At 44.6% G+C, this 22,345-nt stretch overlaps 3 protein-coding genes across 3 annotated transcripts in view; 1 reads left to right on the top strand and 2 right to left on the bottom strand.

Annotated features, from left to right (window-relative positions):
• Nucleotides 1-22,345, top strand: part of LOC109975750 (NLR family CARD domain-containing protein 3-like) — a 393,020-nt gene that overhangs the window by 156,020 nt on the left and 214,655 nt on the right. The window lies entirely within an intron of this gene.
• Nucleotides 1-22,345, bottom strand: part of LOC136181090 (NLR family CARD domain-containing protein 3-like) — a 412,285-nt gene that overhangs the window by 355,508 nt on the left and 34,432 nt on the right. The window contains exons 4-8 of the mRNA XM_065961361.1: nt 5,097-5,175; nt 4,734-4,938; nt 2,805-4,608; nt 2,525-2,698; nt 2,256-2,429 (exon numbers count right to left, since the gene is read on the bottom strand). Coding sequence (XP_065817433.1) covers nt 2,256-2,429; nt 2,525-2,698; nt 2,805-4,608; nt 4,734-4,938; nt 5,097-5,175 — 2,436 coding nt within the window. The remainder of the gene's footprint in view (nt 1-2,255; nt 2,430-2,524; nt 2,699-2,804; nt 4,609-4,733; nt 4,939-5,096; nt 5,176-22,345) is intronic.
• The window catches only part of LOC136181171 (stonustoxin subunit beta-like), a 51,251-nt gene that overhangs the window by 3,295 nt on the left and 25,611 nt on the right, over nt 1-22,345 (bottom strand). Inside the window, exons 2-3 of the mRNA XM_065961722.1 lie at nt 1,295-1,462; nt 1,128-1,174 (exon numbers count right to left, since the gene is read on the bottom strand). Coding sequence (XP_065817794.1) covers nt 1,128-1,131 — 4 coding nt within the window. The 5' untranslated portion in view covers nt 1,132-1,174; nt 1,295-1,462. The remainder of the gene's footprint in view (nt 1-1,127; nt 1,175-1,294; nt 1,463-22,345) is intronic.

Here is a 22,345-nt window from a genome sequence, read left to right as displayed (position 1 = left end):
CCCTCCTACTTATCCTCTACTAACAGTCTGCAAACAGATCGACTTTGCTGCTGCTTTCAGTTTGTGTAAACTGACAGCTACTCACCATCTATGACGATCAGCTGTTAGCGCTAGCCACCAATCAGCTGTTAGCTTCTCACACAGCTATCAGGATATCCTCACCAGTCTGTGATCACTGGACCCTCGCCTGCCTTATTGGTGGACCGTCCTTCTTCGTCGGCCACGTCGGCTCCCTACCTGGCTTGGACCAATCGCCCTGCGCCACCTGTTGGCTACCGCTGGCTGCCGCTTTCCACTACTCTGGCTCGGCTGCTGGCGGTGAAGAGGCCTGCCTGACAACCAGACTGCCGGCTGCTGTTCTCCTGCTCCGATTGTGTCCAGACGGGTCCCCCGTCTGCCACAAAATTGGTCCTTTGCTTATCCTGGTTTGGCTCTTATCCTGGTTTGGCTCTCATGCCTGCGGTTTTCCTGACCCCGGCTGGCGCCCGGTAGCTTGCGGCTTTCAGCCTGCGGCTAGCAGCTGCTCTCCCTGCTGCGGACATGTTACTACTAACATACTCCGCTCTGCAACTCCGGAATCTCACCTGCCACTTCTCTCCGGACAACCTTGCTTCCATTAAAGCTTTTGGACTCCTGCGCCGTCCTCACTACGTGCATAGGGCTGCCCGATGCAAGTTTGTTTACACTGACCATGCTATCCCCACTGTAGTGTCTGACCGGCGCCATCATCACAACAAATCACACGTGCACACCAGAAACCTGATACCTGTTGTTGTGTGTGTTGACAGAACCACTCCTCTTTCTCCCTCTGCTTCAGAATACACCACCGCCTCATTTATGCTGCAGAATGCTCGCTCCCTTAACAACAAAGCAAACCTATTTCACTAAATATCAAACTTTACTGACAGATCCACGTCATCAGAATCATTCAAACCGATGGTTTTATTTAGGCTTTCATGAAAGGCGCTATATAAATCTAAGTTATTGTTACTAACTGCTCGGAGAGAAATAAACAAATCCTGTATTCACAAGCCATAGTCTCCGTCTGATTGTTCAAGAGCATTTACTCTTCTACAATCCAACATGTGCTTCTGTGTTCTGATGAAGAGAAATGAAAACACACTCACACATCCTCGGATCAGGATCCAGTCTGTGCAGTCCACTATGGTCAAAACTGGAGGAAGTAACCAGATCAGAATTTATTTCATACATCTTCATTTAAATCCAGCATCAGACAAGAAGCAGAGTTCATCATTCAGAAACAGTGAGACAGCTTCTGTGTGTCTGTCTGTACCTCAGTGTCTCCAGTCTGCAGTGTGGATCCTCCAGTCCAGCAGACAGCAGCTTCTTTCCTCGTTCTCCTGGATGATTGTAGCTCAGGTCCAGATGTCTCAGGTGGGAGGAGCTTAGAGCTGAGGCCAGAGACGCACAACCTTCTCCTGTGATCAGACAACCTGACAGACTACACACACACACACACACACACACACACACACACACGCACACACACTATGCTTAACATCCATTGGTCCATTCTTCACTGTTTTACCAGTAACATCCCGTCATAACCATGCAGCTGAACAGAATAGACTTCATAATCTGATACTAATCAATATTTACTCTGGTGACAAATAGTGAAGGTAAGACAGAGCGTGAGATAAACACACAGATTGTTTTGACATCAGCAGTGATGTAGAAACAGTTCTGAACTGTTTCATCTGAAAAGAAGATTCTTTAGTTCTTTATGTTCCAAACTTTATCCATGGTTTGTTTGTTGGTGGGGAAAGAACTTCATATTTAACTTTCTTTATTCCAGTCCAGCTTCCTCAGACTAAAAGACTGAGAGCTATAGAACGAGCTCTGCGCTTTACAGCTTTAATGTGGTAACATACAGTCAAACTTTAAACCACCACCAAGGACAATTTAATAAATGATTCATCAAGAAAACGTGATCTTAGGAATAATCTGGATCAGCAGCACACTAACCTGAGAGTGTCCAGTCTACAGAGTGGACTCTTTAATCCAGTAGACAGCAGCTTCACTCCTGAATCATGCAGGTTGTTGTTGCTCAGGTCCAGCTCTCTCAGACTAGAGGACTGGGAGCTGAGGACTGAGGACAGAGCTTCACAGCTTCTCTCTGAGAGGTTACAGACACTCAGCCTGAAGAGGATATGTTTGGTAAGTTAATCAAAATATCAAAAAAACTAAGTACATTTAAGCTTATTGGGTAAACTTTTACATGAATAAGTCCTTACCTGAACGTTTCCAGTGAACAGTGTAGAGTCTTTAAACCACTACACAGCAGCTTCACTCCTGAATCATGCAGGTTGTTATTGCTCAGGTCCAGCTCTCTCAGATTAGAGGACTGGGAGCTGAGGACTGAGGACAGAGCTTCACAGCTTCTCTCTGAGAGGTTACAACCACTCAGCCTGAAGAGGATATGTTTGGTAAGTTAATCAAAATATCAAATAAACTAAGTACATTTAAGCTTATTGGGTAAACTTTCACATGAATAAGTCCTTACCTGAGCGTTTCCAGTGAACAGTGTAGAGTCTTTAAACCACTACACAGCAGCTTCACTTCAGAATCATGCAGGTTGTTGTTGCTCAGGTCCAGCTCTCTCAGACTAGAGGACTGGGAGCTGAGGACTGAGGACAGAGCTTCACAGCTTCTCTCTGAGAGGTTACAACCACTCAGGCTGAAGAGGATTCAGAAGAACACAAATGAAAGCAATTACAAACTATAGTTGTTATTTCTGAATGAAGAGAACTACATTTGAACTGGATAGTTATGTGAGCACGTACAGAGCTTTGTTTGAAGCTTTGATCACAGGCAGCAGCCTCAGAAGAGCCTCCTGTGAAGCAGAGTATTTCTTCAGATCAAAAAGGCCCAGATCTTTTTCTGATGACAGTAAGATGAAGACCAGAGCTGACCACTGAGCAGGAGACAGTTTATCTGTGGAGAGACGTCCTGATCTCAGGGACTGTTGGATCTCCTCCACTAGAGAACGATCATTCAGTTCATTCAGACAGTGGAACAGATTGATGCTTTTCTCTGCAGACAGATCCTCACTGATCTTCTCCTTGATGTACTTGACTGTTTTCTGATTGGTCTTTGAGCCACTTCCTGTGTGTGTCAGCAGACCTCGTATGAGATTCTGATTGGTCTCTAGAGAAAGACCGAGGAGGAAGCGGAGGAACAAGTCCAGGTGTCCATTAGGACTCTGTAAGGCCTGGTCCACAGCACTCTGATATAAAAGTGTTGGGTCAGGTTTTTCTCTGAATAATTTAGACCTCTGGGATGTTTTTTTTTTTTCTGACATCAGATTGACTCCAGAGTTGATGAAGGTCAGATGGACATGAAGAGCAGCCAGAAACTCCTGAACACTCAGATGGATGAAGCAGAACACCTTGTCCTGGTACAGTCCTCTCTCCTCTTTAAAGATCTGTGTGAACACTCCTGAGTACACTGAGGCTGCTCTGATATCGATGCCACACTCTGTCAGGTCAGAGTCATAGAAGATCAGGTTTCTTTTCTGCAGCTGCTCAAAAGCCAGTTTTCCCAGAGACTTAATCATCTTCCTGCTCTTTTCATTCCAGTGAGGATCCGTCTCAGCTCCTACATCATACTTGATGTTCTTCAGTTTGGACTGAAACACCAGGAAGTGGATGTACATCTCAGTCAGGGTCTTGGGCAGCTCTCCTCCCTCTCTGGTCTTCAGCACATCCTCCAGAACTGTAGCAGTGATCCAGCAGAAGACTGGGATGTGGCACATGATGTGGAGGCTTCGGGATGTCTTGATGTGGGAGATGATTCTGTCGGCTTGCTCCTCATTTCTGAACCTCTTCCTGAAGTACTCCTTCTTCTGTGGGTCAGTGAACCCTCTGACCTCTGTCACCATGTCAACACACTCAGGAGGGATCTGATTGGCTGCTGCAGGTCTTGTAGTTATCCAGAGGTGAGCAGAGGGAAGCAGTTTCCCCCTGATGAGGTTAGTCAGCAGCACATCCACTGAGGTGGACTCTGTAACATCAGTCAGGGTCTCGTTGTTTTTAAAGTCCAGAGGAAGTCGACACTCATCCAGACCGTCAAAGATGAACACAACCTGGAACTCTTCAAACCTGCAGATTCCTGCTTCTTTGGTTTCAGGAAAGAGGTGATGAACAAGTTCCACCAAGCTGAACTTTTTCTTCTTCAGCACATTCAGCTCTCTGAAAGTGAATGGAAATGTAAAGTGTATGTTCTGGTTGTATTTCTCTTCTGCCCAGTCCAGAGTGAACTTTTGTGTTAAGACTGTTTTCCCGATGCCAGCCACTCCCTTTGTCATCACTCTTCTGATTGGTTCATCTCTTCCAGGTGAGGCTTTAAAGATGTCTTCTTGTCTGATAGTTGTTTCTGGTCTGTGTGGTTTCCTGGATGCTGTTTCAATCTGTCTGACCTCATGTTCATCATTGACCTCTCCAGTCCCTCCCTCTGTGATGTAGAGCTCTGTGTAGATCTGGTTCAGAAGGGTTGGGTTTCCTGCTTTAGCAATCCCCTCAAACACACACTGGAACTTCTTCTTCAGGTTAGATTTGAGGTTTTTTTGGCACATTGCACCAAACGTTCCTGAATAAAGAAAGAACTGAAATCAATGAACAGATCCTGATATAGATCACATGACTATCTGAGTTTGGAACTTTAAACCTCTTTGTCCTTTTTCTAAAATACTAAATCTGTTAAAATGTTCTTACTGCTCTGCAGACAGTCAGCCAGCTCCTCCTGCTTCATCCTCCTCAGGAAGTGCAGAGTGATCTTCAAAAATGCCTCTTTACAGCTTCTCCCCTGCTCTTCATCCTCACTCTGACTCTCTAAGCATTCTGGGTAATCTGGACTCAGAACCCTGTGGACTCTCTTCAGCTCGTTCTTCACAAAGGTGATGATGTTCTCCTCCAGCAGCTGGAACAGAAGGAGACACTGGATATTTAATATAAACTGGTAGAACTCAACATGTGGTTCATCTGTCAGTCTGAAGGTCAGCTGGTCTAAACAGAACAATAACTTAGAATTAAATTATTGTAATGGTAGTATATTAATTAACAGTGTGTTGAACACACCATAAAGATGGAGTCCAGGTCTGTTGGATTCTGCTGGTCTGGTTGATCTCTGTGAACGTTGGAGCTCTCCTGTTGAACTCTGTGACAGGACATATTACACAAGAAAACAACGGGATATATATAATGAAACTCTGAGCCAAGATATGAGTCTTTAAACAACAGAGACATAACATTAATTTGATTTTTAATTCTCACCTTCCATCAGCAGGACATCCATCTTTAAAGTCAATAAGACGACCATTAGAGTTGTCACTCTTCATGGACACACAGCTGGGTCCAGGAGAGTCTGGTCTCTGTTCCTGCATCCTGATACAAACAAACAGCTGGTTAATGAAAGCATTTAGAACAAAGATCATTTTTAATCAGATTGTTCCAGTTTAAACTAGCAGATGGATAATCAGTAATCAGGAGGCAGAGCTGAAGTTCTCTACATTTCTCTCTTTTTCTATTAGAACAGTATCTCACTCAGAATACAGCCAACACTGTGTTTGTCCTCAAATTCTTTAGACTGATGAAATTAAAGTTAACAGAAGACGACTTAAACATAAACACAGCTCAGAAAGATGCTGTGGTTAGTAACTGAAATTTACAGATAGCAACATGCAGTAATATGATCTCACAGAGAGAGAGAGAGAGAGAGAGAGAGAGAGAGAGAGAGAGAGAGAGAGAGAGAGAGAGAGAGAGATTTTTTTTGATTTTTAAACAGACCTTTATTTTTCAGTCTTCTTACTGTTCAACAATAATATACATTCCTAAAATTCACAGATGACATTCACAAAATAAACAGATGTTACATCAGCACATGTCCATGAACTAACTGATCGTGCTCTACAGAGCACAGCACACTGTCATGAGTCCACACTGACTGGAAAGTCTCCAGATCCTGATTTGCTCTGTAGAAGCTGAAGTCCAAAGACACCCTGGATTTTAACATTTGTACAAACAACAGCTTCACATCAACAACATCGTCTGGCTCCTCCACCTTCCTCCTCCTACTCATGTACACGGCCATCTTAGCCTGACCAAGAACAAAGTTTATCAGCTGGCATTTGTGTTTGTGTTGTCGAGTGTATTTAAAACCACAAATAAAAACCTGCTTAGTAAAAAACTCTTTAAAACCACTAAAAACCTTCTCCAGAAGGTCAAACAGAGGTTTCAGCCGACTGCACTGTAAAAAACAGTGAAACACCGTCTCCCTGTGCACACAGAAAGGACACTGATCAACAACATTCATATTAAGAACAGAGATAAAAGAGTTCACAGCAATGATTCCATGCAGGATTCTCCACTGGAGGTCTGCATGTCTCTTACACAAGGGGGGTTTGTACAAAGACTCCCAGGAGGGTCTAAACTCAGGAGCTAGCCCCAAATAAGTCCTCCAGGGGGTGTCACTGCGTGCGTTCAGTGTCTTTTTATTCAAAGTCTTAACAATCAGTTTGTAAAGAGTCTTTCCTGCAGCGTCACTAAAAGAGCAGCCTACAGCGTTGGCCAGTAGAGGACCAGAACAGTCCTTCAGGTCTGCAGACAGAGTGAACTCAGGAAACGGGTCAGTTTGGTCAGGCAGCAGAGAACCGTCCCCATAGTCCGACATCAGAGACATCTCTTGTCCTGTCAGCTGATGTCTCCAGTGCTTCAGCAAACGATCAACGACTCTGGTCGACCTCACCCCCAGACGAGCAGCCAGACTAGCAGGACAGTCCAGCTGAGGTCCCGTCAGCTCCACCACCTGCTCCAGAGTGGAAATCCTGGCACTGCAGAACTTTCCGGACAGGCTCGGTCCAGCCCAGTCAGGAAGATGAAAACGACCTCCAAACAGTACCGGCTCTTTAAGCAGCCAGTACAAAGAGTGGGAGTGTCCCTGTCTCTGCCTGTTCACCAGACTCCACACGTTAAAAACACTTTGATAAAATCCAGTGACAGAGGAAATGTTCACTTGCTGTAAATCCATTAAAAACAGAGACGAGCTCAGCCCCAGTTCTCCAAACCGCTGTAGAAGACAGCAGGCCAGCGGTCTCCAGACCAGGTCTGCAGGCCCAGTGAGTAGTCTCTGGAGGAACTGCAGGCGGAGAGTAGCCCCCCTGCTGGCCAGGTGAACTAGTCCATGTCCTCCTTCCTCTTTAGGGAGGAAGAGCACACTCTGAGGAATCCAGTGTAACCTGTCCCAAAAGAAATCAACTAACACTCTTTGAATGTTACACAGGAGAGAGGACGGAGGGTCGATACAGGTCAGTCTGTGCCACAGGGCAGAGGAAACAAGATTATTGGCCACAAGTACACGACCTTTAAAAGACATCTTTGGCAACAGCCACCTCCATTTATTAAGACGTCCTTTTACTTTTTCTAAAACACCCTCCCAGTTTTTACTGACAAAAGTTTCATTCCCCAAGAACACTCCCAAATATTTAAAACCTCCTGACTTCCAAAAGAGGCCTCCAGGCAGACTGAGCCGACCCCTCAGCTTCTCTCCCACCATCACTGCTTCACTTTTCAGCCAGTTCACTTTGGCAGAAGATATCAACCCAAACAAAATCACAGTTTCTTTTAAAACATCGATATCTCTCTGCTGATTAACAAAAATAATGACGTCATCAGCATATGCTGACAATTTAAAACTGACTTCTGAGGCAGGAAAACGAACACCAGAGAGACCTGACCTCAGTCTGTGAAGCAGGGGTTCGATGGCTAAGGAATATAACATCCCAGATAATGAGCAGCCCTGCCTCACCCCCCTCTGTACACTAAAAGGAGCACTCAGGCCTCCGTTGATCTTTAGCACACTCGCAATGTCACGGTACAAAACCTGGATCTTAGCTAAGAAACATGGGTTGAACCCAAAGGCGGTTAGAGTCCGCCATAGATACTGGTGTTCAACCCGATCAAAAGCCTTTTCCTGGTCTAGTGAAATCAGACCAGTGTCTACAGCCAATGAACCAGAGACTTCCAAAACATGCCGAATAAGAGTGATGTTATCACTGATGAGCCTGCCGGGCACACAGTAGGTCTGGTCTGTGTGGATGATCGACCCCATCACCTGCCTTAGTCTGGATGCCAGGACCTTAGACAGGATTTTGTAGTCTGTGCAAAGTAATGACACTGGTCTCCAGTTCTTTAGATCCTGAAGGTCGCCTTTCTTTGGCAGCAGAGTAATGACTGCTCTCCTGCAGCTCAGAGGCAGACGACCCCTCTCCAAACTGTCTCTTAAAACCTCCAGGAGATCCTCTCCCAGCACACTCCAAAATACTTTATAAAAGTCAACAGGAAGGCCATCAATACCTGGAGCTTTTCCATTCTGCAGACTCATGACAGCAGAGTAGAGTTCAGACAGAGACAGCTGGGCCTCAAGCTCTGTGTTGTTTTCAGCGCTGACTTGAGGAAGACCAGTGTAGAAAGACTCACACACCTCTGGACGATCAATGAACTCACTCGTGTACAGATCCTTATAAAAACCAGCTGCATGTTTTCTGATCCCAGCAGAATCTGAGATCGATTGTCCACTGTTTGATCGTACAGAGTGAAAGATCTTCTTCTGTCCACTTTTCTTCTCCAGACCAAAAAAGAACTGAGACGGAGCATCCATCTGGGTGACATCCAGGAACCGAGACCTGACCAGAGCCCCCTGTGCTTTAACGCCCAGCAGGTTGGCTAAAGCCGACTTTTTAGATTTTAGGGAAGCTAAATGTCCCTGATTTCCTGTGGCATCAACTAAACCCTGTAGTTCTACCACTTCAATCTCTAGATCTCTCAAAGATCTGCTAATGTCCCTGGTGACATTGCGAGTGTACTGCTGACACAACTGTTTAATCTGATTTTTTTTTAAAGTCCCACCACTGCTGAATGGTTTTAAAATCAGACTTAAGCTGTCTGTGAGTGACCCAAAAGTACTCCAGTGCAGACTTAAAAGCTTTATCGTGCAGCAGTGTGGTGTTAAAATGCCAATACACACTCTGAAGTCTGACATTCTTAATAAAAACAGAACAATAAACGAGACAGTGATCAGTGAAGCCTACAGGGACAATAAGACACTCTTTAAAAACATTCATGTTGTGTTTAAAACAATAAAAGCGATCCAACCTGGCCAGAGATAAAATATTGTCTTTAGAATGACTCCATGTGTACTGTCTGTGTGTGTGGTGTAAACTCCTCCACACATCCAGCAGCTCGTGTGTTTCTAAAAACTGTCTGAGTCTGTGTGAGGAGGCGCTGTGAGGCTCTTGGTGGTTTCTATCTAAACCTGGGTTTGCTGTACAGTTAAAATCCCCCCCCAAGAATAAATACTCCCCTGTGTTGCACTTTTTAACAGTGTCACACAAAACACTCAACACACCCAACCTGTCCACAGCGTGACATGGGACGTACACATTAATCAGAGTCATCTTTACATTTTCATACTGCACTCTAATTTTCAATAAACAGCCTTCAATGACCTCCTCTACTTCACACGAAGCAGGCAGAAAGCCTCTAAAAAACATAAAACCAACTCCTCCACTACAGGTGGACTTATGGCTGAGGATCACCTCCCCAGGCCACTCCTTCCTCCACTGACTCTCGTTCTTAGAGTCACTGTGTGACTCCTGAAACATTAAAATATCTAACTTTTTGAACTCCATCAGTTGAAATAGTGCAGCTCTTTTTGCATCATCTCTCGCTCCATTTAAATTTAAGGTGCCAATTTTAAATTCACACATTGAGAGATAGGAGTTTAAAAAAGAAACAAGATAAAAACACAACAAGAGGAAAGAGATGAGACACAGTCTAAACATCATCATCGTTGATTTGTGTTTTCGCTTTCCCGATCAGTTTTTTGAGACAACAGATCTCTTGACCTGTGAGGCCGTCGTCCCCAAAAGCACTGGAGCGCCAAGTTAAAGGCCGAGCTGAACTTACAAAACACTTCAGGTCTGGAAAGAAATCCTCTAAATTGAGCAGCCTGAGGCCCTTGGTGTCCTGTAGAAACTTTTTAATGTGAGCTGAGGTGTAAGCGACTGGTCCTTCTTCTTGTGTGGACATGAGCTCACTGTCACTCTCTGCTCTTCCTGCTCCTGTCTTTCTGTCCTTCTTCACTGCTTTAGTACTGCCCTGAAAGCTTTCACTCTTCCTTTTCTGAGAAATCTTTAATGACTCTTCATCAGACATAGCCTCATCTTCAACATAATCAACACACACACTATTATTACTTTCCTGCCTTACCTCCTGACTTTCACTGATCAAACTTTTTTCTTTCTCACTTGAATCACATTCAGTTATCTCCTTTTCTTTGTCTCCCTGTTTCCTGTTCTTTACCTGGCCCTCATCACTGACCACTGACAGCTCTTCTACATCAGACACTTTACTTTTCTGAGGCCCAGCAGCAGCTCTGTCTGAAAGAGCTCCGCTAGGACCCGCTACAGCGGCCTCAGCTCCGCCGAGCACCGCGACAGCTCCGCCGAGCTCCGCGGCGGCAGCATCGACCGGCACCGCGTCTGCAGCCGCAGCCGGCCCGGGGGTCACAGCTGCCGCCGTGACCTCAGCAGCCGGTGCTGCCTGAGTATACCCCCGCACATGAACATTTTTTTCCGGGCATGAGCGGATTAAATGTCCCTCTGCACCACACCCAAAGCACTTCATGGTCGCTGATGTTGCGAACACCATGTAATTAAAACCATCAACTTTGAAATTAAAAGACAAATTAAGATCATCCGAGTTGTTTTTCATGACCATAAAAACTTGTCTTCTGTGACAAACAACGTGTTTGAGCAGGGGGGACCTGCATCCCAGAGACACCATCTTCACCTGGGACACTACCTGCCCATACCTGGACAGCTCTTTTACTAACATTTCATTTTTAATGAACGGGGGGGCGTTAGAGATGGTGACTCTTTTAGCCGGGTTGATCAGGGGGAGAACAGAGGTGAAAGTGTCCTTAATGACGACACCTTGTTCGACCACATCGTTCACTTTAGCCGTGCTATCTAAAAAAATAACGATGGCCCCGTTCATGCGGGAGGCAGACCTCACGCTGCCGTAACCCACCACCTCTCCAACCGCTAAACTAGCCTCCTCCACCGAGCAGCTGACAGCCGGCACCAACTTCACTGCATGTCGGCGTGTCAGCTTCTCAAAGTCCTGCTCCATGTCTACGACGGGCATGCTGCCCAGCCGAGCTGGTAAACAAACAACAACAAACTACTAAACACAAACTATTTAACCAAAGAAAGAAAAATAACACACAAACATTCAAAAGTTTGAAACTCACGACGAAGCTCACGCTGCCACTCACAATCCACTCAGAGAGAGAGAGAGAGAGAGAGAGAGAGAGAGAGAGAGAGAGAGAGAGAGAGAGAGAGAGAGAGAGAGAGAGAGAGAGAGAGAGAGAGAGAGAGGAGCTCAAGGTGCCAGTTCCCCCAGTAGTCTAAGCCTATAGCAGCATAACTAGGAACTGGTCTACACCAGCTGTTGTGGCCAAATGGCAATATTAATTTTTTACAGTGAAAAAATCGTAAAGAGCCAAACATTAATGACTTTAGAATTATTTATTTATATTATTGTTTATTCTGGCTTATTTTGGTTTTACATTTTGTTAATTGATTTGGGGGTATCTGTGCATTATTTCTCCCTCTATGGGGCGGAGCCGCGACGTATCGGCAGTGTAATTTAAGTTGATTAAGGACACCTGGGGGGAGAGTGAGAGTGGGGAAGCGGAACAGTTTTTTGACTGCAAAGGGCCACTTAGGATATACATTATATAGCGATCTGTTTGTTTATTTTATTTTGTGAAGTTTATTTTTGCTGAGAAGTTTTCTATTAATAAATGTAGTTTATAAGTTGACTTTGGTTCCGGGGCTGCCTTTTGTTTTTATTTGATAGCGTGTTAAACCCGCTCAGCAGCGGCTTACCTAATTGATTTTGTTTGAAGCCATCACATTAAGTCAAAAAACTCTGCTACGATCAAGAAGAAACACACTGTGAACAGGACAAGACGCCAGAGAGGAAACACTGGTCCGGTCGTGAGTAAACAAATAAATGATGAATGGATCGGCGTTCAACGCTTTGTATGACATGTCGGAAATGTTGGATGAGAATTAAAATACAAGAGATGATATGAACAGACTGAAGATGAGTGCAAATTAACGTGTTTATGGATGTGGGCTGTGTTTAAAGAGTTGACGAACGGCGCTGATCTAAATGCAACACAATATAGGCTAAACATGCTCCGTAAGCAAGGGAGCATCACAAAATGACGTCTTGCTGCGCTCCGCAAAAAATAAATAAACAAAACTGTCATCATAATAACGAGTGATAAATAAAATAAAGCATGGAAATTCCCAAGACCTCTGCAGAGGCAGAAGAAATGTTAAAAGCTCTCAAAGCATCCTGTAAAGGAAAATTTGAGCCTAGGATGATCAACTTTAAATATTGTGTGAAAGAGGTTGAAATATGGAAAAAGGAACAAATTGCACAATTGAGGATTGAACCTCAGGACAGCATCTCTAATGTGTCAAGAAAATCAAGAGGATCAAAGGCTTCTTCCTCAGCATCATTGGCATGTAGGAAGGCAGCTGCTGAAAATGCTGCCCTGCTGTCCTAAAGGACAAACATGCACTGTTACTGCAAGAAGCAAAGTTGAAGACATAATTGGAGAACATGGAGCTCAACGCAGAAATTGTAGCATCAGCTGCCAAAATGAAGATTCTCCAAAACACTCAAATGGATGAAATGTACCCAGGACCTGGAGTGGAGGAAGAAACTCAATTGGATGGAATGAATGCATATCTGGATGAAAATAGACAAAGGAAAATAGACTTTATGAATCCTGAGGTCACACCGGTGGAGTTTATGAGAATGGCTGCAGTGCCTAAAACACCCCTTCAGAAAACTGTTGAAACAATGCATCATCAAAGCGATTTTCACAACCCTTCACAATCAACTAAACATTCAATGCCTTCCAGGTTACACATTATGGATGACTCAGTCTGTAGCCACGACAATCATGATAACATTAACACAGGGCAAAGACAGAACGACATTGCTGAACTTATAATAATGCAACAAAAACTAGCCATGCTGCCGACTATGAAGATAACAATATTTGATGGTGATCCTATGGCATATAAATCTTTTATGCAGGCATTTAAGCACCTTATTGAGGATAAAACCAATAGCAGCCAGGATAGGCTCTATTTTCTTGAGCAATACACCTCAGGCCAGCCTAAAAGTCTTGTCCAAAGCTGTCTACATATGGATGCACAAAGAGGTTTTATAAAAGCCAAACAACTATTAAAAGGAGCCCTATGGGGACGAAAATCAAAATATCCTGTGCATATTTGGAAAAGGCATTGAAATGGATGCTTATTAAAGCTGATGATGAGATGAGATGAGATGAGATGAGATTCAACTTTATTGTCATTACACATATACAAGTATAGAGTAACGAAATGAGGTTTGGCATCTCACCAGAAGTGCAAATAAGCAGAAAGTGCAAGAGTCTGTGTTATGTACAGTAATTGAGTGCAAGAGTCTGTGCTATGTACAGTAATTCTGTGCTATGTACAGTAATTGCAAAATTTACAGATGTAGACCAAAAAAGTGAATTATTAGGTAAATCTGGATGGCTGGATTAATGGGATGCAATAAATATAAATAAATGCTATAAATAAGTAATGCTACAAAATAAGTGTGTTCTTAGGATTATAATATACAGATTAAGGTGCAGTGAGCGTGCTATACTAATAATATACAGATTAAGATGCAGTGAGCATGCTATACTAGTTTACAGATAATATAAAGAATATGGACATAATATGAACATACTATAATACAATAATACAGATGGATGAGAGATGTGTGTGTGTGACCAGGAGGAGTGGTGGGGGGATGATGGGTGTGAGGTGATATGCAGGGGAAAGGGGGGTCAGCAGGGTGCGGAGAGAGAGAGGGAGAGAGAGAGAGAGAGAGAGAGTTCAGAGTTCGGGGGGTAGAGTTCAGTAGAGAAACAGCTCTGGGGAAAAAGCTGTTCCTCAGTCTGCTGGTTCTGGTCCGGAGGCTTCTGAAGCGCCTGCCGGAGGGCAGGAGGGTAAACAGTCTGTGGGCAGGGTGGGAGGAGTCTTTAAGGATGCCATGAGCTCGCCGCAGACAGCGTTTTCTTTGGACATCCTCAATGGCAGGAAGTGGACACCTTGTGATGCGCTGGGCGGTTTTTACCACCCGCTGTAGCGCCTTACGGTCTGCGACAGAGCAGTTTCCGTACCAGACTGAGACACTGCTGGTCAGGATGCTCTCGATCACACAGCGGTAGAAGTTCATCAGTACAGCTGAAGACAGGTGGTGTCTCTTCAGTGTCCTCAGGAAAAAGAGGCGTTGATGAGCCTTCTTAACCAGACTGGAGGTGTTTGTGGACCAGGAGAGGTCCTCTGTGATGTGGGTCCCCAGGAACTTGAAGCTGGAGACACGTTCAACAGCCATCCCGTTGATGTGAATGGGGTTGTGCGTGCTTCCTCTTTCTCTACTGAAGTCCACGATGATCTCCTTCGTCTTGCTGGTGTTGAGGAGCAGGTTGTTGTCAGCACACCAGGCGGCCAGATGCTGTACCTCCTCCCTGTAGGCCGTGTCATCGTTGTTGCTGATGAGGCCAATCACCGCTGTATCGTCCGCAAACTTGATGATGGTGTTGGATCCATGTACAGGTCTGCAGTCGTGGGTGAAGAGGGAGTAGAGGAATGGGCTCAGCACACAGCCCTGTGGTACGCCTGTGTTGAGTGTGATGGTGGTGGAGCAGGTGTGTCCTGACTTAACATACTGGGGTCTGTTGGTCAGAAAGTCCATTATCCAGTGACGGAGGGAGGTGTTGAAGCCCAGGTCTCCGAGTTTAGTGTTTAACTTGGAGGGGATGACAGAGTTGAATGCTGAGCTAAAATCAACAAACAGCATTCGTGCGTATGTGTTGTTATTGTCCAGATGAGTGAGCACAGAGTGCAGCGCAGTGGAGACTGCATCCTCTGTACTCCTATTGCTGCGGTAGGCAAACTGGAATGGGTCCAGTGTGGGTGGGAGGCAGTTTTTCAGGTGTGCTAGGACCAGTCGCTCAAAGCACTTCATTATGATGGGTGTGAGTGCCACAGGGCGGTAGTCGTTCAGGCCTGTCGGGCTGGAGTGTTTCGGCACTGGGACAATGGAGGTGGCTTTGAAGCATGCTGGCACAGCTGCTTGGGCGAGGGACAGGTTGAAGATGTCCGTAAAAACCCCAGTGAGCTGCTCTGCACATGCCCTAAGCACGCGCCCGGGGGTGCCGTCTGGACCAGCAGCCTTTCGAGCGTTGATCCGGCTCAGTGCAGCGTGGACGTCTGTGGAGGTGAGTGAGAGGGGCTGGTTGTCTGCAGGGGGTCTGGTCGTGGTCTGCGTCTCTCTGTTGTCTCTATCGAAACGAGCATAAAAGTGATTTAGTTCGTTCAGGAAGGAGACATCTGTGGTTATCGGGGTGGAGTTTCTGGGTTTATAGTCACTGATGGCCTGGATGCCCTGCCACATGCGTCTGGGGTCAGAGTTGGAGAAGTGTTCCTCAACCTTCAGCTTGTAGCAGTGCTTGGCCTTGATGATGCCCCTCCTCAGGTTTGCCCTGGATACGCTGTAGGCCATTGCATCATCTGATCTGAAGGCGGTGTTGCGGGCCTTCAGCAGGAGACACACCTCCTTGTTCATCCATGGCTTCTGATTTGGGTACGTGGTGATCTGCTTCCATGTTGTAACACTGTCGATGGTGGTATTGATATAATCCAGCACAGAAGGTGTCAATGTCTGTGTGAGAGCCCAAGGTAGCCTGCGAAGCAAACATACTCCAGTCTGTGTGATGGAACTTGTCCTGAAGTACAGGGTCTGTCCCCGCTGGCCACACTTTAATCGTTGTTACTGATGGCTTCACACGTTGGATGAGTGGGGAGTACTTGGGGATGAGGAACAAAGAAAGGTGGTCTGACTGTCCCAGGTGGGGGAGGGGGGTCGTGGTGTAGGCTCCTGCGATGTTTGTGTAAACATGGTCCAGAGTTTTGTTTCCTCTTGTATTGCAGGAAACATGCTGGTGAAATTTAGGGAGCACTGTCTTTAAGTTTGAGTGATTAAAATCACCTGCAACTATAAATGTTGTTTTGTTCACCAAAGACCGCACATTAGCGAGGAAAATGCTGGGTAACGGGAGACGGTGCGGTGTTAGCTTTAGCTTAGCCCTTATACCTCCGCGCTTCCCCCGCCTTTGTTTATGGTCTCGACGCCGCCTGCGAGCACTTCCGCCCTGCCGGGTAGAGTGCGTAGCCTCGGGTGTTTTGGCGATCTCAGGGATGAGTCGAAGATTGTTGATTAAATCATCAGGGAGGTGTATTCCGATATCCAAAAGTTCCTGTCGGGTGTAGGATGTTAAGGCGAGGCTGTTCCGTGCGAACAGACCCGAAATTAACAATAAAATTACTGCAAAATTGCAAATCTGAGAGAGACGCTGGGCCTCGCGATGCGCTCGCGCCGCCATCTTGGTCAATATCTGATTCTGATGGAGGAGCGCTGAATGCATATGCTGTAATGCTATGCAGGATTTGCAGCACATGGAGGAGCTTGATATTCCCTCAACTTTAAGGTCGATCGCATCCAAACTTCCTTATAAATTTCGAGAAAGATGGCGAATGGCAGCCTATGAGGTTTTGCAAAGAACAAACAGGAGAGCTAGATTCCAACACCTTGTGGAATTCATGGAAAAACAAGCAAATATACTTCTGGATCCATTGTTTGGAGATATTCAAGACCACCACCTGTCAAACAAAAGGATGGTAACAAGAAACCAAACAGTGAACCTAAAAGCACATAAGAGCCAAGGTAGCAGCTTTGCTACTATATTAACAACAGACTTTCAAGGCAGTGCTTCACACCCAGGTATGGGACAGCACTGCACATTCAAACAGCTGCCAGCAGGTGGCAGTCCTGCTTCTCAATGCACTTTCTGTAAAGACAAGCATGTAGTAACAGATTGTGTAAAATTTAAAGTCCTTCCACAAAAGAAAAAGGTTGATTTCCTAAAAACAAATGGTCACTGCTTTGGATGTTTAATAAAAGGACATATGAGCAAAAACTGCAAACGAAGGCTGACATGTCAAAAGTGTAACAGGAATCACCCAACAATTGTATACACACATAGAAGGCATAGGAACAACATATCAAGAACTCAAACCTAATGCTAGCCCTACCAAAACAAAAGAAACATCCGTCAGCAGTGCTCTTGTTTCAGCAGATGAAGTAACTGGGGCCGGTAGGGACTGCGCATTAGCCATTGTGCCAGTCAGAGAAAAAGTTGATAAAGGGAATAAATTCATCTCATCTTATGCATTCCTCGATCCTGGCAGCTCTGCATCATTTTGCACAGAGCATCTGATGAAGCAGCTGAACCCTAAAGCAAGGCGAACTACGGTTGTCTTAAAAACCATGGGGCAGGAAAGGCCTGTAAAGAGTTATGAACTCACTGGATTGGAGATAGGTAACTTGGAGGGCAGCACCTACCTTAACCTACCCAAAGTGTTCACACAAAGTAAGATACCTGTCTCAAAGGAGAATATACCTACCTCTAAGGATCTCGAAAGATGGCCATATCTAAACAGAATACAACTGAATGAAATTGATGCTGATATTGATCTTCTAATAGCAGTTGATGTGCCTAAAGCAATGGAACTATGGGACATAATAAATAGCCAAGGAAATGGACCATATGCAGTCAAGGCAGTGTTTGGATGGGTGGTAAATGGGCCACTTTATTCTTGTTCTGCTGTGGAATCTGGACCCGTGGTAGCAATGGCCGATCGAATATCAGTTGGTCAACTAAAGGATCTCCTGATAAGACAATATAATCAGGACTTCCCTGAAAAGGCCTGTGAAGAGAAAAATGAAATGTCAGATGAGGACAGAAGATTCATGAAGATCGCATCAACCTCAGTTGTACAAAAAGTTGGACACTTTGACCTACCTTTGCCTTTTCGCAACAAAGAGACTGTAATGCCTGACAACTATGAAATGGCAGAACAGCGCATCTTAAATCTTCTTAAGAGATTCAAAAGGGATGAAGGTTATGCAATGGAGTAGAAAAGTTTCATGGATGATGTGTTCAAGAAAGGATTTGCAGAGAAAGTGCCAACGGAACAGCTAGATCGGAGAGACGGACAGGTATGGTACATACCATTCACAGTGTTTACCATCGTCAGAAAGGAAAAGTAAGAGTTGTGTTTGACTGTGCTTCATCCTACAAAGGCACATCTTTGAACAAAGAACTCTTCCAAGGTCCTGACCTGGCAAACACTCTCATTGGAGTTCTACTCAGGTTTTGCCAGGAACAAATAGCTTTAATGGCAGATATTGAGGCAATGTTCTATCAGGTAATGGTTAATGACAACCATAGGGACTTTCTCAGGTTTCTGTGGTGGCCTAGTGGAGACACCAACAAACCCTTGGAAGCCTATAGAATGAAGGTTCAACTCTTTGGCACTGTTTCTTCGCCTAGCATTGCCAATTTTGCTCTAAAACAAACAGTAGAACACAACAACTACAAATACGAAAAGGAGGTAACTGAATCAATCCAACACAATTTCTATGTTGACGACTGCCTCAAATCAGTAGCTACAGTAGATCAAGCCATCAGGCTTATCAGAGACCTCAAAGAAGCTTGCTCTCAGGGATGCTTCTCATTGACCAAATGGGTCTGTAATAGCCGTCAAGTTCTGATGAGTATTCCTGAACATCAGAGAGCAAAGAATCTCAAGGAACTAAACCTGGACAGAGAGAAACTGCCAGTTGAAAGGGCTCTTGGGATCCAATGGAATACTGAAAGTGATTCCTTTACCTTCAAAATCGCCATCAAGAACAAAGCCATCACAAGAAGGGGTATTCTTTCCATGGTTAGCTCAATCTATGATCCGTTGGGATTCCTTGCCCCTTTCATTCTTAAGGCCAGGCAAATACTCCAAGAACTCTGCAAATTAAAATGTGGATGGGATGAAATCATCCCAGGAAAACTGACTAAGCAATGGCAGATCTGGGTTACAGGTTTGGATCAGCTCAGCAGATTTCAAGTGGACAGGTGTATAAAACCTGAGAATTTTGGCCCAATCAGAACTACAGAACTCCATCACTTCTGTGATGCGAGCGAAATGGGTTATGGCACTGTGAATTACCTCAGGTTTACAAATGTTGCTGAACAAGTCCATGTCGTATTCATTATGGGGAAATCCAGGGTCACTCCTCTGAAACAGATTACGATCCCCAGGTTGGAGCTGACAGCGGCGACGCTTGCTGTAAAGGTGGACAGGATGTTGAAAAGAGAACTACAAGTAGAAATCAAAGACTCTATATTCTGGACAGACAGTACCTCTGTGCTAGGATATATTTATAATCATACAAAGAGATTCCACACTTTTGTTGCCAACAGACTTTCAGTGATCCATGACCTATCTCAAGAAAAGCAATGGAGACATGTGGGCTCTAAAGACAACCCAGCAGACGTGGCATCACATGGGCTGCATGTTGAACCCTTCCTAGAGTCAAGATGGCAAGTATCTGGAACTGCAAGAAACAGCTTGGCCAGAGACCCCTAAGAAATTGAGACAAATTTCTCCCGATGATCCAGAGATAAAAAAAAAACGAGGCATCTGTTAATAGTCTAAGCATGGTGGAGAAAAATCCAACCAGCAAGTTGATTGAGTATTACTCATCATGGAACAGACTACAAAAAGGTGTTGCTTGGATCTTAAAGTTTAGAGAACTTCTTCTTTTATTAAATCAAAGAAAAAACTGCAAAAACTGACCTAAACTCTAGCTGGACATCTGCAAAAACCCTGAAAGACAAAATGAACCTTTTAAAGATAATCTGTGAAGTACAACATCTGTCTGTAGGAGACATGAAAAATGCTGAAAGGTCAATCATTCTCTTTGAGCAAAGATGCTTTTTCTCACAGGAACTCACACTGTTGGAAAACGGAAGTAAAGTGAAAATGAGCAGCGCAATCTGTAACCTGGACCCAATGGTGGATGAAGGCATGCTGGGAGTTGGAGGGAGAATAGGCAAGTTAGCAATGCCTATAGACTTAAAGAATCCAATTATACTACCCAAAAACTCTCACATATCCAAACTACTAATGTGAAATATCCATCTGCAGACTGGGCACTCAGGGAGAAGCCACATGCTCTCCAGACTACAGCAAAGATTCTGGTTGCCTCATGCAAACTCATCTGCAAGACGAATCATTAAGAACTGTGTCCTCTGCCGCCGCATGCAAGCGAAGGTTGGCAAGCAGAAAATGGCTGATCTTCCGGAGGACAGAGTGTCTCCAGATCTACCACCCTTTACACATGTGGGTATTGATTATTTTGGACCAATAGAGGTGAAGCGGGGCTGGTCAAATGTTAAACGCTGGGGTGTTATCTTTACTTGCCTTGTGAGTCGAGCTGTACACTTAGAAGTGGCAAACTCATTGGACACTGATTCCTGCATTTATGCTCTGCGCAGATTCATGTGTCGCAGAGGAACAGTGACAAGCACCCGCACAGACAATGGGACAAATTTTGTGGGGGCACAGAAGGAGCTTAAAGACACTCTCAGAAAATTTGATCATCACAAAGTGGAAAATACATTACTGAAGGATGGCGTAAAATGGATATTCAACCCACCATTTGGAGCCCATCACGGTGGAGTGTGGGAAAGGCTAATCAGACCTGTGAAAAAGATTCTTTACTCTGTCTTAAAGGAGCAAATATTAGATGATGAAACTTTACAAACAGCACTATGTGAGGTCGAAGCAATAATGAACGATAGGCCGATAACAACAGTGTCAAGTGATCCTAACGACCTCGAACCCCTTACACCAAACCACCTCCTTCAACTCAAAATGAAACCAATCATGCTGCCTGGACTCTTTCAGAAGGAAGACCTGTACTCCCAGAGAAGATGGAGACAGGTACAGTACCTGGCAGATCTCTTCTGGCGGAGATGGATTAGAGAATATCTTCCAATCTTACAACAGCGAAACAAGTGGCACCACCCCAAAAGGAACCTTTGCCTGAACGACCTTGTCATCATAGTGGACAACACAGCACCGAGGAGCTCTTGGCTCCTGGGCCGTGTTGTAAAGACATTCCAGGGGTCCAAAGGGCTCGTCCGGAGCGTCTTGGTGAAAACCAAGAGCAGCATCTTACAGAGACCTATTGATAAACTCTGCCTGCTCTTGGAGGCAGTTAATTAATTAAAAGGGGGCTGGTAACCTCTGGCCCCCCGAGAAATGTATACAAACATAAACACACACACCCCCCCCTGACTATTATGGACTATTGAATGTTTGAATGTATGTTGATAATGTATGTAAAGTATTTCTAATTCCTGTCTTTTTGGCCCCATTGAATGTATGATAGGTAATTGTTTTGCTTTAGTGTAAACAATTAGGGGCCGGTATGTTGTGGCCAAATGGCCATATGAATTATTTACAGTGAAAAAATCGTGAAGAGCCAAACATTAATGACTTTAGAATTATTTGTTTATATTATTGTTTATTCTGGCTTATTTTGGTTTTACATTTTGCTAATTGATTTGGGGGGGTATCTGTGCATTATTTCTCCCTCTATGGGGCGGAGCCTTGGCGTATTGGCAGTGTAATTTAAGTTGATTAAGGACACCTGGGGGGAGAGTGAGAGTGGGGAAGCGGAACAGTTTTTTGACTGCAAAGGGCCGCTTAGGATATACATTATATAGCAATCTGTTTGTTTATTTTATTTTGTGAAGTTTAGTTTTGCTGAAAAGTTTTCTATTAATAAATGTAGTTTATAAGTTGACTTTGGATCCGCGGCCTGCCTTTTGTTTTTATTTGATAGTGTGTTAAACCCGCTCAGCAGCGGCTTACCTACTTGATTTTGTTTGAAGCCATCACACCAGCGCCAGCCCTAACTATAAAATGTATAGTTACTTTTAATTCTATTCTTAAAAATACAGAGTGTGTCTCCCTCCCTCACCCCGTCTGGAAGATGATTCCAGAGGAGAGGAGTCTGAAAACTGAAGGCTCTACCTCCCATAGTACATTTAGAGACTGTAGGTACCACGAGCAAGCCTGAAAACTGAAGGCTCTACCTTCCATAGTACATTTAGAGACCGAGCAGCATTTACAACGAGCAGCAATTACTATTAGGATACAGAACAGATCAAGATCAAGAACTTGTCCATAACAACTTCAGGAACCTCAACCTGGAACTCACTTCTGGGACAAAGTCTT

Source organism: Labrus bergylta, chromosome 2 (genome assembly GCF_963930695.1).
Source record: "Labrus bergylta chromosome 2, fLabBer1.1, whole genome shotgun sequence".
In the NCBI taxonomy this organism is placed as follows: domain Eukaryota; kingdom Metazoa; phylum Chordata; class Actinopteri; order Labriformes; family Labridae; genus Labrus; species Labrus bergylta.
This window is presented reverse-complemented; position numbering and strand designations above follow the sequence as displayed.